Genomic DNA, 15,855 nt, shown 5'->3' with positions numbered 1-15,855 from the left:
GAAAACCCTGATAGCTTGGTTTATTTCTAAAAAGGTCACGCCAAAACTCTCAATATAAGGCTTGAACTGAACAAGAAACCAGTGGTGTTATTAAACCACATGCATATTTAATAGTCTGGGCAAACAGTTGTGAAATGAACGATAATCCCCATGGCATTTCAAGTGTACTGAGGTGGGGGTATTATTCGCAATTAAATGTCTCTCAATCTGAATCTATTTCCGGTGTCAAGCCTGGTAATTCTCTGATCAGGACAAATATAACCTTTGACCTCTTGGGTAAATAGTTCTCATGAGGAATTAGTTCTGGCTGGGTAACTATCTGATCACAACCAAGACTGAGTTTGGTTTCCAACTTTAAACAGGGTGGCATTTCCCACCAGACAGAGCAAATATTATGCAATTTCCTCTAATCAAGTCTTTAGAGAAACTCTACAAAACTACCATGCACTTTCTCCATGGTGCAAAATATCTGTGAGAAAACTAACCCAAGCGCTTTCCGTTGTTACTATGGACATTGCAGACATTACGATGGGGGGGAAAGTTGCTCATGGCAACACTAAAATCAGTCTCTTGCCACAGAGAGGTTGTTTCCATGGTAACAAGTGTCAATTAGTGTTGCTACTCTCATTTGCACAATTGTTAAATTAAAAAAGTCATTTTATTTATCATCTGTAATTAATTTGTGTATCACACTGCTTCTGATAATGACTGACACTGTATTAGGTATTGACTATTCAATGATGTTTAATAATTTCACTATTTTCCCTGATAGAAAAATCCTTAAAATTAAACACCCCCGGTGAAAAATGCTTTGTGGAAACAGATTCTAAACAAACAAGGAAGTTACTGAATTTTAATGCCAGTGAAAATACCTAAAAACATCAAAATAGTGAAATCCCTGTAAAAATTAATACCTTTATGTTTTTATTCAGCATATTATCAACAGTTCTGCACGCAGTCACTGTTATAGTAGCTCTGCAGACAAAAATTAATTATCCAAATTTCCAGGTTTCAAGTATAACGATAATGACTCGTAAATTAACTTGAAACTTCAGGTCAAATGTTGTTTTTTCAAACAATTTCTTTACAGTGCTTATAGACGTTTGAATTCCTTAATTATAGCACTGGAAACTCACTGTGCATTGAATCTTTCAAAAAAGGAGTGAATAAAAACAAGAAGTTGCTTCACTCTGTCATAAACATTGGTGTCCCTGTCAATGCTACAGTGTATTTAAATTCAGTGCCACAACTCTGTATGTAAGAATGACACATTGTATGGTACAATTGTAAATGAATAAGTGTTGGTATCACCACACATTTCAAAGTCAACAACTCATTGATTAGTTACAGTAAACCAGCATTGAGTAACTCTGTCTGGACCGATAGCTGAACAGTTGATTGCATTTGACCTTCAGTGTAGCTGTTTTTAACAATTAAACTTTAATACAGCTGAAAGTTAGAGGATGTTTGCTGAAGCTAAAACTGTCTCACATACAGAGTTATAATACCAAATTGAAATCCACTGTAGGAGAACAACTTGCATGATTTCGTTGGCTTTTTCAAGTTATCTACTCAGTCAAGGTGTGCTGTAATAAAAAGTTGATAGACAACCACAGCAGGTTGAAGACTTACTGAATTTTATTAGTGTATTTGATGAACAACGTAAACGAAAGAGTTCATCAAAGATCAAATAATTGTCTATTTTTGCAAATGTTGTTGGCCCAAATTGTGGATTGTCTATTTTAAGTCCATTCACATTCACAAAATACAACAGACGCTACACTGTCCCTACACTCATGTAAACATGTAAGTTATTTAATCAGTTGAAAGGTGTGTGCAGCGGAACAAACATCACTTTGTGAAATACAGCACTTCAACAGAAACTAGAACCACCTTTCTGTAGTAGACAGCAACCATGTAATACATCCACTGTCCGTTACCAGTAATGGATAAATATTCATGGCTATAAAACATTCACATCAATTCTTGTCAAAGGGCTGCTATTTACATTTCCAAAAAAATTACAAGATAATAGAAATAGCTGTCCTTAACTTTATAAATTATATATGACAGACACTGTCTTGTCTGACAAGTGTATACAGCAGTATCTGGTGTGAAATTCAGAGAAAGGACACACACAATAATAAATGACCTCATCCATGTTAAGAATTCTGAGTACAACAATTGTGGATCATGGGTACCTGCATTTACTCATGGTTCATTTGTAAACAATACACATTTATTCTGTTAGAAGTGTTTGACCTAAACATGTACACATGGTATGAATAACAGATTTATTACAGCAGTGCAAAAGCTGAACATTTTCTATGTTTAGTCAGAGTCACCCAATTTCTAGCTTTGTTTTAAAAAATTCCAATGTTAATCTATTTTTTCAAAATATTTTTGTTTATAAAAATTTGGAAAATGTAACATTATTTGACAGTTCTCTAGGAACTTATGACATAACATTTAGTTAAGGCCAAAGAAAAAAAATTGTGCTATTCCAATAACCTGACCTACCCTATTTTTTGCCTGCCGACCCCAAACTTTTTAAAGCTACATAAACAGGGAAGTAGAAAAAAAAGAAAAAACCTACAAAATCATGTGATCGTTACCTGGGGTTTGATTTTTGCTGGAATGAAGATGTCTTTAATGTTTTCATTCCTTTTATATGTACGATATATTTTTCTAGAAATGTTGTGGCCAGTGTTTGATTGCCCTGAACCCTTGAAAAGCTGATATTTAAAAATAAAAATATTTTGCAAAAAAAAAATCCCTGCCAACCTAACAACCCAATTTTTGAAAACCATGTTATCGAAACAGCAAAATTTTTTTTTTGGCCTAATCAAGAAAGTTGTAATATCAAGGTTTATTCTACAAACAATAAGTGAGTATACATGTTACTTTTGTAATTTTCATGTGTTACCTTTACATTATACAGTGTATAGCCATGGCTCAACACAGTCCTTTTTTTCTTGTTTCCTTATTTGGGCAATGGACTGAACTCATACGCCTAGGCACAGATCACTTTGTGACGTGGAATTCCTCTGGTCTTTATCTGTATTGGTCTCATTAACACCAAGGCCACATCAAGGCCAGGGTGTTTCTAATGTCACAGGTTATTGTCTATTCAATTCATGATTTGGACAACTTAAATGTTATTGAATTTTGAACATTAAATTCTGTCACAGATTGAAATTGCTTGAAGATCACTTTGTTAATCAATAATGTCTTCCATGGAGGACATCATGACATGTCTAGTAATTGCATTTGTCAGTTAATCCTATGATTATTGGAAGAGATAAGAGAGAGAAATTTGATATCTACTATTTTAGACGTATTATTGAACGTGTTTCTGATAATTCATTCAGATAAATGTAGTTTGCCGCAGCAATTACAGTAATTATCTACAGAATACCCTTCAATTGCTACCACTCAGTGTAAAGTTTGAGGTAATGCCTAGTACTGTAGTACTGATACTTTGATTATTTCAGCTACACTTTGCAATTTATTACAATTTTAATTTTACACAGCAAAATCCAAACATTTGAGAATTGTTAAACAATACTTAGTTGTCATTGTATGTTTTTTTGCATATAAATCCAAACTGAGAACTACTTTGTTTAGCTGCTGGGGATTAAGTTACAATAAATGGGGGCAAACTATTTGTCAGGGTGTGATTAGACATAAACACTTCAGTGAAAAGTCAAACCTACGCCTCAAACTTTTTAATCAAGTAAAGCACAAACATAATTGTTTGTGACAGTTGTTTTTATTTCAGTTCATATCATGCTGGCATGACACCAGCTATTGGACCAGTCTGTCACATGACATCATAGCAACAAATTCTTCTGCGAATGTCCACTTGTATTGATTGTATTTTCACAATCTGGTGGAACTATATGTGTCATTGCTAATGGTAGGACTAAAATGTGATATCACGGTTTCAAATGTCTTTAACTTTGTCTGTTGATCTACTTAAGAGCTAATTTAGTGACTTGGGTGTGATGAAATTCTCACTGTCAAGTATAACAGTTCAAAAATAGAAGCCCTTACCAATGCAACTTTAAAAAGAAAAGGGTTACATGAGGTCATGACCTTTGACACTGCTATATCTGACAAAGTAAATAAGCAACCATACAAGGCAGGTCAGAGCCTAGCCTAATACCTGGGCCATATGCCATTATGCTTTAAATCTTTGGCATCTTGAAAACTGCTTTAGCAGACTGGGGTGCACTTTATAAATATTTGCAAATTATACTTTGTGTCTTCAAGTAGAATGTTGGATATAATTTTGCTGACCATGCAAAGAATTGAATATCGCTTTCACTGAGAGTTGTTGCAATGAAAACAACAGACAGTTTCATATGGATCTCCCATGACAAAACAGTCAGCAATGATTGACTGACCCTACCCTGGTCAAGAAAGCATCTGCCTATTATATTTTGAAAGCTAACAGAAGCACATTATTCTTGAAATCCTTTGCAGCTAAAAAGCGAGCCAAACTCCTGTTGGAGGCAGTGATTTTGCTTTATTCAACACATAAAAGGTATCACTACAATTAGGAATATTTCTAATATCAAAATTTAGTTTATGGGAAGAAAGTACATGCACAAGAGCAAACTTGAGAAATTAAGAGTGACCTTACATAGCACAGTGTATGATTTAACCCATGAAATTTCAGCCAAAGTCTCTCCGTACAGAATGAATGGTATAACACTTGAAAAAACACATATTCTGAATCTCTAGAACTGGTATACCAGTATGTTTCAGGCAAAAAGTGCCTCATAAAGACTTGTAAGCAATGCTATGAAGCACTTGGAGAAATTTCTACTTTGATCAATTGACATAAAGAAGAAGTAACTCTGGGGAAATCTTGCTTTTGTAGGTGACTGGACTCTTTGCATAACTTTTGATCAAGTACTCTATGTTTACCTTTGTTAGTGACTGGACTCTTTGCATGTAACTTTTGATCAAGTACTCTATGGTTCTAAACACCATTTAACTTACAAAAGTAGAGCAAAGTACCAAAGGTCAACTGTTTGTTTCCAAACCTGACAGGAAAACAGCAATTAAATTTTGTTCAATTGTGTCATTTCATTCTCTCCACATCCATTTCAAAAACCTGCCTGGCAGTGGTAAATTGCAAATCTGTGAACCCTGGAAAATGTACAGCCGTTGACTAATGATGTGTGACACATGTTGATATCGAGGTGAAATTCTCAAGAGATGGGCATGAATTTAAAGTGATGTAACAGTAAAAGATTCAGACAGTCTTGCTGTTCAGCTGCTTGACAGCTGCAGTAACTACAGGTTACATGGTTGTCACGGTGATGATATCACCATCATCAAAATGGGACATATCATGGGGTGGTTACCATGGTATTTTGATGATGTATACAGCAATTTGGTAATGGCATTTACTAAGAGCTTGCATAAAAGTTTCAAACCATTGGCAGATCTCATAGTGTTCTAGCATACTGTAAACCAATCTGTATTAAAAATAGCACTACACGTCCCCTCTAGGTAGGTCACATAGAGTTGACTGACTGAAATGGACCTGCATAATGGCAGTATTAAAACTTATTTCTTGCAGGCAATTATTAGTTAAACTTGACCAAACTTCATCAATCATAAGTATTGGTAAGCTAAAACACTGAGGTTCCATATATGGAAGTAAAACAAACTTCCTCTATGTTACATGTATGAGCATATAATGCCAAAAAAAAAGATTTGTTTCTGGTCCTTGACATTCAGCAGAAGTGATGCGAAGTAATTTTCTTTTCTTTTTTATTTCTAACAATGCTGGTTTGGCACTATTGATGCAACAGCTATATTGTCTTTTATCACTGGCTGCAAAATACTTCCGGTCTCTTTTAGCTTTTTTGGACATTCATCATAACAACTTTGAACTGAAGTCGGCCATCACACAAAATTCTGATTCACCCAGACTTTAAACGTGGAAAAACACATGATCTGCAGCTCCTAAAATGATGCATGCCCTGACAAGAAACAAAATTAATCTATTTTTTTCGGCCTAAGCTGTGCATACATGTATGTTGTGCATACATTTAACCAAGTCATGTCATGGTCAATTGCTTTTCAGGTTCTAAGGATTTGAATGAGTTATTTGTGAAAACCAGTGTACCTTGCTTCGCTGTATCAGTGAACACCATTAGGGTCCGTACACTTACAGTTACTTCAATACCTTTACAGGGGATTTTCCGGCAATTTTCCAGGACCGTTTGAGGTCCAAGATCCCACTTTCCAGGTTTCACTTATATTATGTATCATTTTTATAAATCATTTTGCATATCATTTTCATGATATATCATGACAAATCATGATTTTTGAAAGTTGTGTGTGGCTTATCAATTTTCTAAGACTTTCCATCATCTCCAAGGAGTTATCAAGGACTTTGCAGGAGGCTTCAAAAATCAAGGACTTTCAAAGAGCATATGACAGTGAGTCCAAAAACTAGCCAACACAAACAGGCTTTTCTTACAGTTATTCTTATTGGCTAAATTCATCAGTGTCTACAATCTGTTTATATTGGCAGTTTTTGTAGTATACCGTTACGCATATTGACTGGCCAGGAGGGTAACAACATATGTTTGTAACCTAAGGCTTGATAGCCAACACAAAATAGTCCATTTGCAGAGGAAAACTCCCTGTTTTGGGTGACTCTCAGTCTCAAGGGAACAAAACATATGCTGTTGCACGAATATGGGCAGTCAATATACGTTTTGTAGAACACTTCATCCAATTTTCTCGCTGAAAAATTGAGAAGTTCATCACTCACCATGATTGCAGATGACACTGCCATGTTCTCAATGCGTTCTGGAATGTGCGCATGCATACCGGTAGATGGCAGTTTCAGATAATTTCTCCAGTCAACAGTTGTTCCAAACTGTTAACCAGTTAACAGTTTCAGAAGCTGTTACCGGTAACTTGCTCTTTGACTAGATCAGTGTCAAATTGATACATACCATGCGACCATAAAAAAACCTGCTCAATCACAACGAAGAGTTTGGATGAGGGGTATTGTTTACTAACAATATTAACCAATCAGAATGACTGTAAGACGTACAAGTCCACCCACGACCACTTCCAGCAAGATTAGCAGCCTCAAGGAATCAGAAAGATGAAAACACCAACCTTGAGAGTGTGAGGGTCAAATCACCGGCACAATTCTTGATTTTGTTCTGTGCATCTAAATGTGTCATGTGGGTTGTATCTTCTCCATCAATGCGTAGTACCACATCACTGGGTAGAACATGGGCAATGGAGGCTTTCCCACCTGGTGTTATCTGCAAAAAACAAACAAAAGAAAATCACAGAGTGTAAACTTTAATGTTTGCAATTAAAAAGCAAACTTATCTAAGGCAGTCAGGAGGAGACCTGAGGTTTAAAAGGCCAGTAGCTGTACCTTTTAATGAGTCAAATTTTCACTATTGTTGTTATGTATGTCTGACAAGTTCTTTTTCTACCAAAAGCATGTTAAAACACTGACTGTTTAGCTTGTCAACACAGTATCCATACATGTAGAATGTTTACGTGTGAATTTTAGTCTGGATCCAGAATTCACTTGTCTGCAAAACAATGCAGTCGACACATATACAGACTGAGTTGACAAGCTATATATTGTGGTATGTCGGCACCCTTACAGCTAGACCTGGCGACCAGTCGTGGAAAAAGATGTCGGTAAAAATCAAACATCTGAAAGCCACTTCCTGGTGACCATTCATGGGGAGAAATGTCACGATTGTTGGGAAAAAATTCAACATTTTAAAGCCACGACCTAGTAACAGGCCGTGGAGAGAAAATACAGAAAATAAGTCAAAATCCTTAGAGCCACACCCTGGCGACTGGTCATGGAGTAAAATGTCAAGAAAAATCAAACTTCTGAATGCTACGACCTGGCGACTGGTTGTTGGGAGACATGTCGGGAATAAATTCAACATTTTAAAGCCACGTCCAGGCAACCAGTTGTAGAGAACAATGTCGGGATAAATCAAACCTCTGAAAGCTAGACCTGGCAACTGGTCGTTGGGAGAAATGTTGGGAAAAAATTCAATGAACTGAATGAGGAGAGAAAAGTTTAAAATAGTTGATCATATATACTGAGATTCTAAATCAATTTTTTTTGTCTCCCAGGGACTTTAATTCAAGGCTTTAGCTCAATGATATTAATGTAGGCGAATACAGTTCGTAAAGTGACTTGTAAGACTGAAATGTGGTCAAATGACTGGTCATGTACGGGCCCTCACTTCATGCCCTCACTATCACACGCACTTTGAAAGTGAAGGCCCTTACTATATGCCTTACTATCGCCTGCACTTCATCAGAGTTTGAAAATTACTTTTAATTTCTGCTGGTCCATTGTGAGTGTCTCTGATATTGCTACGTGTTTGGTCAGTTGGAACTAAAATTGACTGGCAGAGATGGACACATAGCTAATTCATTAGTGTATATAGGAACATTCCAATAAAAGTCCTTGCCCAATAATATTATGCCAACATGTGTCTTCATCTGTTGACTTTCAAGTCAACCAGTGCAATCTTTACGATTTGAAATTATGGTATAAACATCACGCCATATAAGTACAGTGTCACATTGAGGTACATGCAGGTGTTACTATGGTAACTAAATATTAAATATTACAGGCAACGAGGCAAAGAAAAGAAATACTTTAGGTAGCTGTTACTGTAATCTTTGATTATTTTTTTTACAATTTTTGTTTTGCATGTCAACTACAGTTTTTTGTTCTATTCCCCAAAGCATATTGAGGTACACAGTATTCAGAAAGTCGACTCAGCTTATACAGGTGTAGACTCCATGTTTATTGATGATGAGGAAACTTTAGTCTGGACTCATGCTCTCTGGACTAAAATTCAAATGTAAACAACAACACTGGACTTTACACATAGAAATGCTGTTTTGAGATATTGAGAATAGTGGGTTTTCAACTAGCTTTGAGGAGTGGCATAAGAACTTGTAATTGACATACAAAATAAATACAGTGAAATACCATCACAAGTTACAGCTACTGTCTCTTTAAAGCCTCAATAGCTGCGAATGTGTAATAAACCGATCTCAAAATATCCTCATTTTTCAAGAGTTTTTCTTTGAATAAGACCAGTTAAAGACTGAAAAGGTGTACAACACTGTCATAAGTGTGGAAAGTGGCATGTAAATTCAATAGTTTTACCATCATGTTAGATTTCCCGCCATTTTCAAAAACCAATCATGGGACAGAAAATAAAGATTACGACAACATACTGTCGGCCATTGTGTGTTTTGCATTCAAGTAAATGGCATCATTACGATGTGTATGTGCACGAAATACTGCATTTTTTGAACTTTTCTATGGGAGCGCCACTTTACGGATGCGGCACCAGTTTATTTTTTAACTTGTTAAAATATGTAGTCGTGGTCCAAATAAGGCAGCAATGATACTTCTATACATGTCCTTCAGTCAGCGCATTTACATGAACCAACTTTGGTTTGAAAATGAAATTATGAAAAAAAATCCATATAATTCCCAGCTATTGGGGCTTTAAATACAACTTTTTAACTTACAACATATGTTCAAGACTGAATGACTACATTTGTTCTGTACTGTTGGGAAGTAGATGTAAAGCTGAAGTGGATGTAGCCAATTTGGAGACAGTAATACCGGTATTACTATACACTATGGCAATATTGCCCATGGTACAAAACAATTAGTTTTGATATTCATACTTTTATGTTTTCTAAACTGGTCTTCTAAAATAAGTCAAGTTCACACCTCCGCCTGTCAAAGTCTAACAGAGTGATGTTTTATGTACTTTCCCTGTAATTCAAGCTGATTTATTGGAAACTTAATTACATACAATACTGCACTACTTTGACCTTTGACCCTGGGTCAAAATACTTTTTATTAGTGCCCCACCCAAAACCAGGGACTTTGCACAGGATTTGACAGAATAGCTGGAAGTCAGTAAGCAATATATCCCTGGAGAGACTCTACTAATATAACAAGTCAGTCAATATCATTTTATCTGAGGAATCAGTTTCCACAGGGGTGCAATTTTCAGAACAAATCAACGGGGCAGATGTTGAGCTGCATACTGGCAAGAAAGTCTACAACATCCCGTAAATGTATACTGAAAAGCCATTGTGACACCAGACAATGTTTTCTACCTTTCACTTCAAAGATTGTTTAATCAGTGCCTACACTGGCAAACATTCTTGCTGTATACCACTATAACTTAATTTTTTTTTGTTCTGTCAGTCACGGAATATATTATTAGGTTCCTTTTTTGTTGAAAGTTAAGACCAGTCTAAGATGACCACCAGATGGTAATACTACATACCAGAGTTGGCTTTATTCATAGACGGTAGACCCAATCCTTTGTAAAGGACAGAATTAATCAAGTGCTTAACATGGCGATGTAACACATTACCTCTTAGAAATTCACATGAAGACCGTATTAAAAAGATTGAATCGCTAGGTTTAGAACAGAAAGAGTTCTGATCCAAATCATCCTACCCAACTCATACGTAAGATATCTTAAGTGCTTTTTTGTTCATAGATTTATATTTCTTTCATCTGGTAAGTACAGTATTATTGCAATATCCTATATCAGTCTTCAAAGAGCCAACATAAATTCCAACAGCAATTTTACAAGCAACGCTTTCAGAGGCCATTGATAATAAATCTTTCAAGAGAATATAATTGTGAAAATATACAATTGGATTTAGTTTAGCTCTGTTACTGAAGGTATAATTACTTAACCTGACTTGACCTGGACAGAAAATTGTATTGGGCCTGGAAATGAAGTCATGAAACATGACCTTTGACCTGTTCCATGACCTACAATATGACCTTTTTCAGCATGAGGGAGGAGCATTCCTAAACTCCTGCGTCACCTACTTTCAATGGTCTTTAATAATAATAGCTGATGATGACTGTGTTTGGTAGGGGGCATTGGGGGTGTTCGAGGTACATCCGGCTTGGTGGCACAATTCACAGACATGCACCGGCACACCTGTCATTTCTGATATTCTACATAAATCAGATGACGAACGTCTTGTTTCTTGATTGCCACATGAAATGAAAGACCAAATGCAGCCGCTGCTTTCTTTAGAAGACAGTGGACACACTTATTTGGTCACACCTGTTGCTATAACATTGATAGATTTTACAACCAGACAAACAAGTCTGTAATTACCTGTGAGTAATTGCAGGGTGGACATGACCAAGTGAGTCGTAATAGCACACTGTTGAAATGTACAGACCCATACAAAAGCTTCGACTACATCAAGGATTCATAGCATTGATCAGCCATGCTTGAATCAGTCATTCACATTATGTTGTATGTCACCTGAACTACACTCCTATTTTATCAACTACATCAAAAGATTAGTCTAGAACTTTACGTAAATTTTCAGTTTTTCAAATGCAAGGTTTTGGGTTTGATTGAGTGGAAATACATATCTGCATTCCAGACCATTCAATAACCAACTTTCAAAAACGCTAAAAATTGCTAAACTATGTCACTCTTTAACTCATGATTATTTGAATTTTAAAATTAACTGAATATTTTTGATATGGAAAAACAATCACTGTTACTCTGGGTTTATACTGATTTTATTACAGATTCTGAGGGCGTTTACTGAATTAACCTACGATTTAAATGTTGGTTTATAAATGCAAACCTTCTCAGCTGTAAGTAAAAGAAATGATCCAACATCAGTGTACCCACCAACATCAGAAGAACTTTATTTGTTTGTTTGTTATTCTTTTCAAATGGTTTAAACTAAAACTGAAATGTTTTATACACTGAGATATTACCAACTTTGGTGAAAGACCTAGAGTTATGTCTTGTGATAGACTAGGGAGCAATCTTTTTATATGAGAAAGCCAGATCTTCCTCTAAAGGGTTGATTTGACCATGGGATATTTGATCACAGCAGTCTTTGTAAAGTGCACCACTTGGTGTACACAACCATCAAATACTTTGAACGTTCTGCTTTCAATATCGATTACAATATTTCATCCGTTTCAAGTACATGTAGATTTTCACACCTCTGACTGACATTAATATGAGTACCTGTGTAGTCTACACCTCTGTGCATTCCACCATGATTCCTACCATACATGTATGTTGGGAAATGTGTCAAGGGTCTATGGCCTGCCGCTTATAAGGTCAAACTCCAGCTAGGCCTTCATAATACACAGACAGAACACCCAATTGTTTGACAGAAAAGGAGTACTGTTGTCTTACAGTTGTGGAGTTATCTGAGCTCAACTCGAATATCAAATAGCAAAGTTTTTTGTTTGTACTTCACAGTACACAGCAGAGATGAATGAGGTCTTGCCAGGTATTGTCTTGGGTGCACAGTTTGTTGTGGAACAACTTGTGTGGTGCCATGTCAGACAGTTTGTTGTTGCAACAAAAATACAACACCTAGGATATATTGGATAGTTGCAACGTGACAGAATTCTACCGCTTCACAAACTCCTCACACTATTTGTTAAGTATTCTTTTACCAAAGGATATTACAAAGGCCATCACCGTTTCACCTTGGTGTCCTAAGCAATATTTCTCGGCCACTTTTTTCTACATCACAATGTAGAAAACAAAGCAAGTGAACTCAACTATGTAGCATTGAGGTGTGGTATTTCACCCTGGCTGAAGACTAACCACTTGCAGATCAGATTGCAACTTCAGATGTGGACCTGTTTCTGCCTGTATGCATTTCACAGCTGATGAACATTGTAAGCCCTGTTTATACTGTAAGCTGTATGCCAAACACAAGAAAAGGTCAACTGAGGTGACTGGATTCTCTATGTGTGTGAAATGTCTGTACCCTAAGCTCACCTCAAGTTGGGTATACTCAGCTATAAGTCACATTTATCTGGAAAGTATTACAATGCCAATATTGCAAACTGATAACTGATAGATTATACTTCAAAATAGAATTCTGACTGTAGTGTTAATATACACAGCATAAATTTTATGTGAAACAACTAGCTAGGCAGACAACTAGTTGAAAAGATAAAGCATTGATTTCATATTTGCAGCTGTTCTAATTAAACACACAGCCAGCTAACTGTAGATGTAAAAGATATAATCAGTTTTTGAGTTTTCAGTTTTTGAGCTTTTATAGATAATGAAAATGCAATCCAAACAACCAGAGACTGACAATCACTGGCACAGACTCTATTTCCTATTTCCAAAGAGCTGTCAAATCAAAGGACTGCCCATTAAACTCACCGTACACAGCCATAAAGCGTGAAAGCGTTCATTGTATTGCGTATCCACTCTGTTTCAATGGCTATAAACTTGTATAGAAATTTGTTGCTGAGCGAAAGAGAAGGATTCATTCTTTGACAAACTTTATTGGCAAATACTAGCTTTGCAAAGTTTTAGTCTCTCAGCATAATTTTATTGACCATACTGTGACAGTACAGAATATCTCCATTGATTTTGTAGTTTAGAATTGAGTCCTGACTTTGAACTCAAAACAGAGCTAGTTTTGAGATCAAGAAGATGGACAGCTATTATAGATACTTACAATTTAACAGCATTTTGTGACCACAGGCACGACTGCACTCAACAAGATAGCTGCAGTGCTACATGACAGATATTGGAAAATTTATTCACCATGAACTTTAATACAAGTACTTATATGTATGTCGATACAGTTCATCTGTTGTTGTACCTGTCAGTTTATCTCTGTACTGATCCAAGTCTGCTTGGCCATCTATTGATGTGCCCTGTGTCACTCTGTATGTCTGTCAATCTATCTGTATTACTGGTACTGTCACCACTCTGTTCCTGTCAGGTCTATCAGTATGTATCTGTATACCTGCAAATCTATATCTTGCTCTGTCAGCCTATCTCTTGGTCTGTCAGTCTACATGTATCCCTAGGTCTGTCAGTCTTTCTCTAGCCTAGGTCTGTCAGTCTGTGTCTGTATGTGTCTATACCTGTCAAGTCTATCAGTATGTCTGTACCTGCAAGTCTGTCTCTCAGTCTGTCAGTCTGTGTTTGTCTGTCAGTGAAGTCTGCTGTGCAATCTCTAGACAGGTACACTGCAGGTCTGTCTGTCTTTATCAGTCTATATGCCTGTCACTCTGTCTCTCTGTCTGTCACTCTCTGTACCTGTCAGTCTGTTCGTACTTCTGTCAGTCAACCTGTGCCCCAGCCTGCTCTATCTTTAAAGTTTCAAGGTCTCCAGTACAATTTGAAATCTGACCGTTCAACTGAAGTCTGTCTGTATGATATCATAACAATTATTGTATTAATTTCACATTTGATTGCTATTGAAAATACCATAGAGCATAGATGAATGGTCATTGCGGTTACACCAAGCATGTCATATTTCATCGCAAGCGAAATATGAGTGCTGAGATATGTATAAATGAGGTGTAAATGTGAGGTTATGGAAAGGATATTGTCCTAGTTGTCACTGGGTAATTATTTTCACATCTTATGTTTTACATTGGAGTGTTTTCATTCTCTGAGCTCAAGTACCGATAAAACAATAAACGACTGTGCATTAAGCTGTATATCTAGGTGGTGTCAAAGTGAACCAAGTGAATAATAATCAGTCATTTCAAACTGAAAACTGTCATTACCCTGTCCATTTTTTTCCGATGCATCCCTGGAATTTTTAGTGCCTTTATCCCGGTTGTTGGAAACACTGACACAGACGGATTAGCAGAGAACTTTACAATAGTTCAGACATTGCCATAGGGTGATAACTTATTGAAAAGCAAATTTTTAAGCATTTCTCACAACTCTCAGACTATTCACCAGGGTTCTTATAATAGGTTCCTGTTGGTTATATGTGATGTTTCAATCCGTCATAATATAGCAATTTTACCAAAAGGACAGTCGTCATGCTATTTCATTTCGAAATTCAGACAAGACACGACCAGAGGGGTTTCAACAATTCTCATTAATCCTAATTGTGTAACTATTGCTGCCCTAGGTACAACACATAGTGCAAAAGATAGCTACTGCTAGTTGTACAGTAAATGTATAGTATGACTATACATTATTTTTTGATTAAAAGGAAGTTGTTTCATCAATATATTAATTTCTCTCATATTTGACAAATAATTGTATGACATCACTCACACTATAATGGATACTCACTTATTAACAAAACAATTTATGGTTTTTGTTTGCTCTGACAGCTGTCAACTTCACGACACACAATTGAAAAGAAACATTTGTACACCCTACGCCATATTGCCAATAAAATCAAAGGTACTTGCAATTCAGTTGAATGAATAAAACCCACTGACATATCCCGTTAGAATTCCTGTCTATTTATGGTATAGATGCATAATATTAACAAAATCGACATCAGCTATATATAACTTTCTGTGAATAATTGCTGGGATGGGCTAACCTCATTTCAAGATTACCTTTTTTAGTAAGGAAACATTATTTTTTTCATGATTTCATGAGCCCATCAAGAAAGGAAGTTATTTATAAACAGGAAACAGGACATGGTGTCCCTCAATTACAATTGAAGGATATTACACTAATGTTGTTCCACATACAGGAAACTATCTGAATAGATATCATTAAACTCTCTAGTGGGAGGTATACCCACAGTTTACTATTATGCTTATCTCAGTGATAGCTTTCAAAACTAATATTACTGGCTCAGTGGTACGCAAAAGTCTTGTTCTGTCACAAACTTTATTTCTATATTGTACTCGAATCATTTGTTGCAGCGTGATAACAATTGAAACACTGGCAGATATCTATCAATATTTTTTTTAGAAAATAATATATCTGATATATTATTTTCTAATCAGCTGCATTGCTTTATTTTTGTGGACAC

At 36.2% G+C, this 15,855-nt stretch overlaps 1 protein-coding gene across 18 annotated transcripts in view; it reads right to left on the bottom strand.

The window, feature by feature from the left end:
• LOC139123175 (PDZ and LIM domain protein 7-like) overlaps positions 1-15,855 on the bottom strand; it is a 71,009-nt gene that overhangs the window by 47,986 nt on the left and 7,168 nt on the right. For all 18 annotated transcript variants that reach the window (XM_070689260.1, XM_070689263.1, XM_070689267.1 and 15 more), the window contains exon 2: positions 7,159-7,310. In XM_070689260.1, the coding sequence (XP_070545361.1) occupies positions 7,159-7,310 (152 nt within the window). The remainder of the gene's footprint in view (positions 1-7,158; positions 7,311-15,855) is intronic.

This window comes from Ptychodera flava, chromosome 22 (genome assembly GCF_041260155.1).
Source record: "Ptychodera flava strain L36383 chromosome 22, AS_Pfla_20210202, whole genome shotgun sequence".
Classification (NCBI taxonomy): Eukaryota; Metazoa; Hemichordata; class Enteropneusta; family Ptychoderidae; genus Ptychodera; species Ptychodera flava.
The sequence above is the reverse complement of the archived record's forward strand: the minus strand, read 5'-3'. Positions and strand labels throughout refer to the sequence as shown.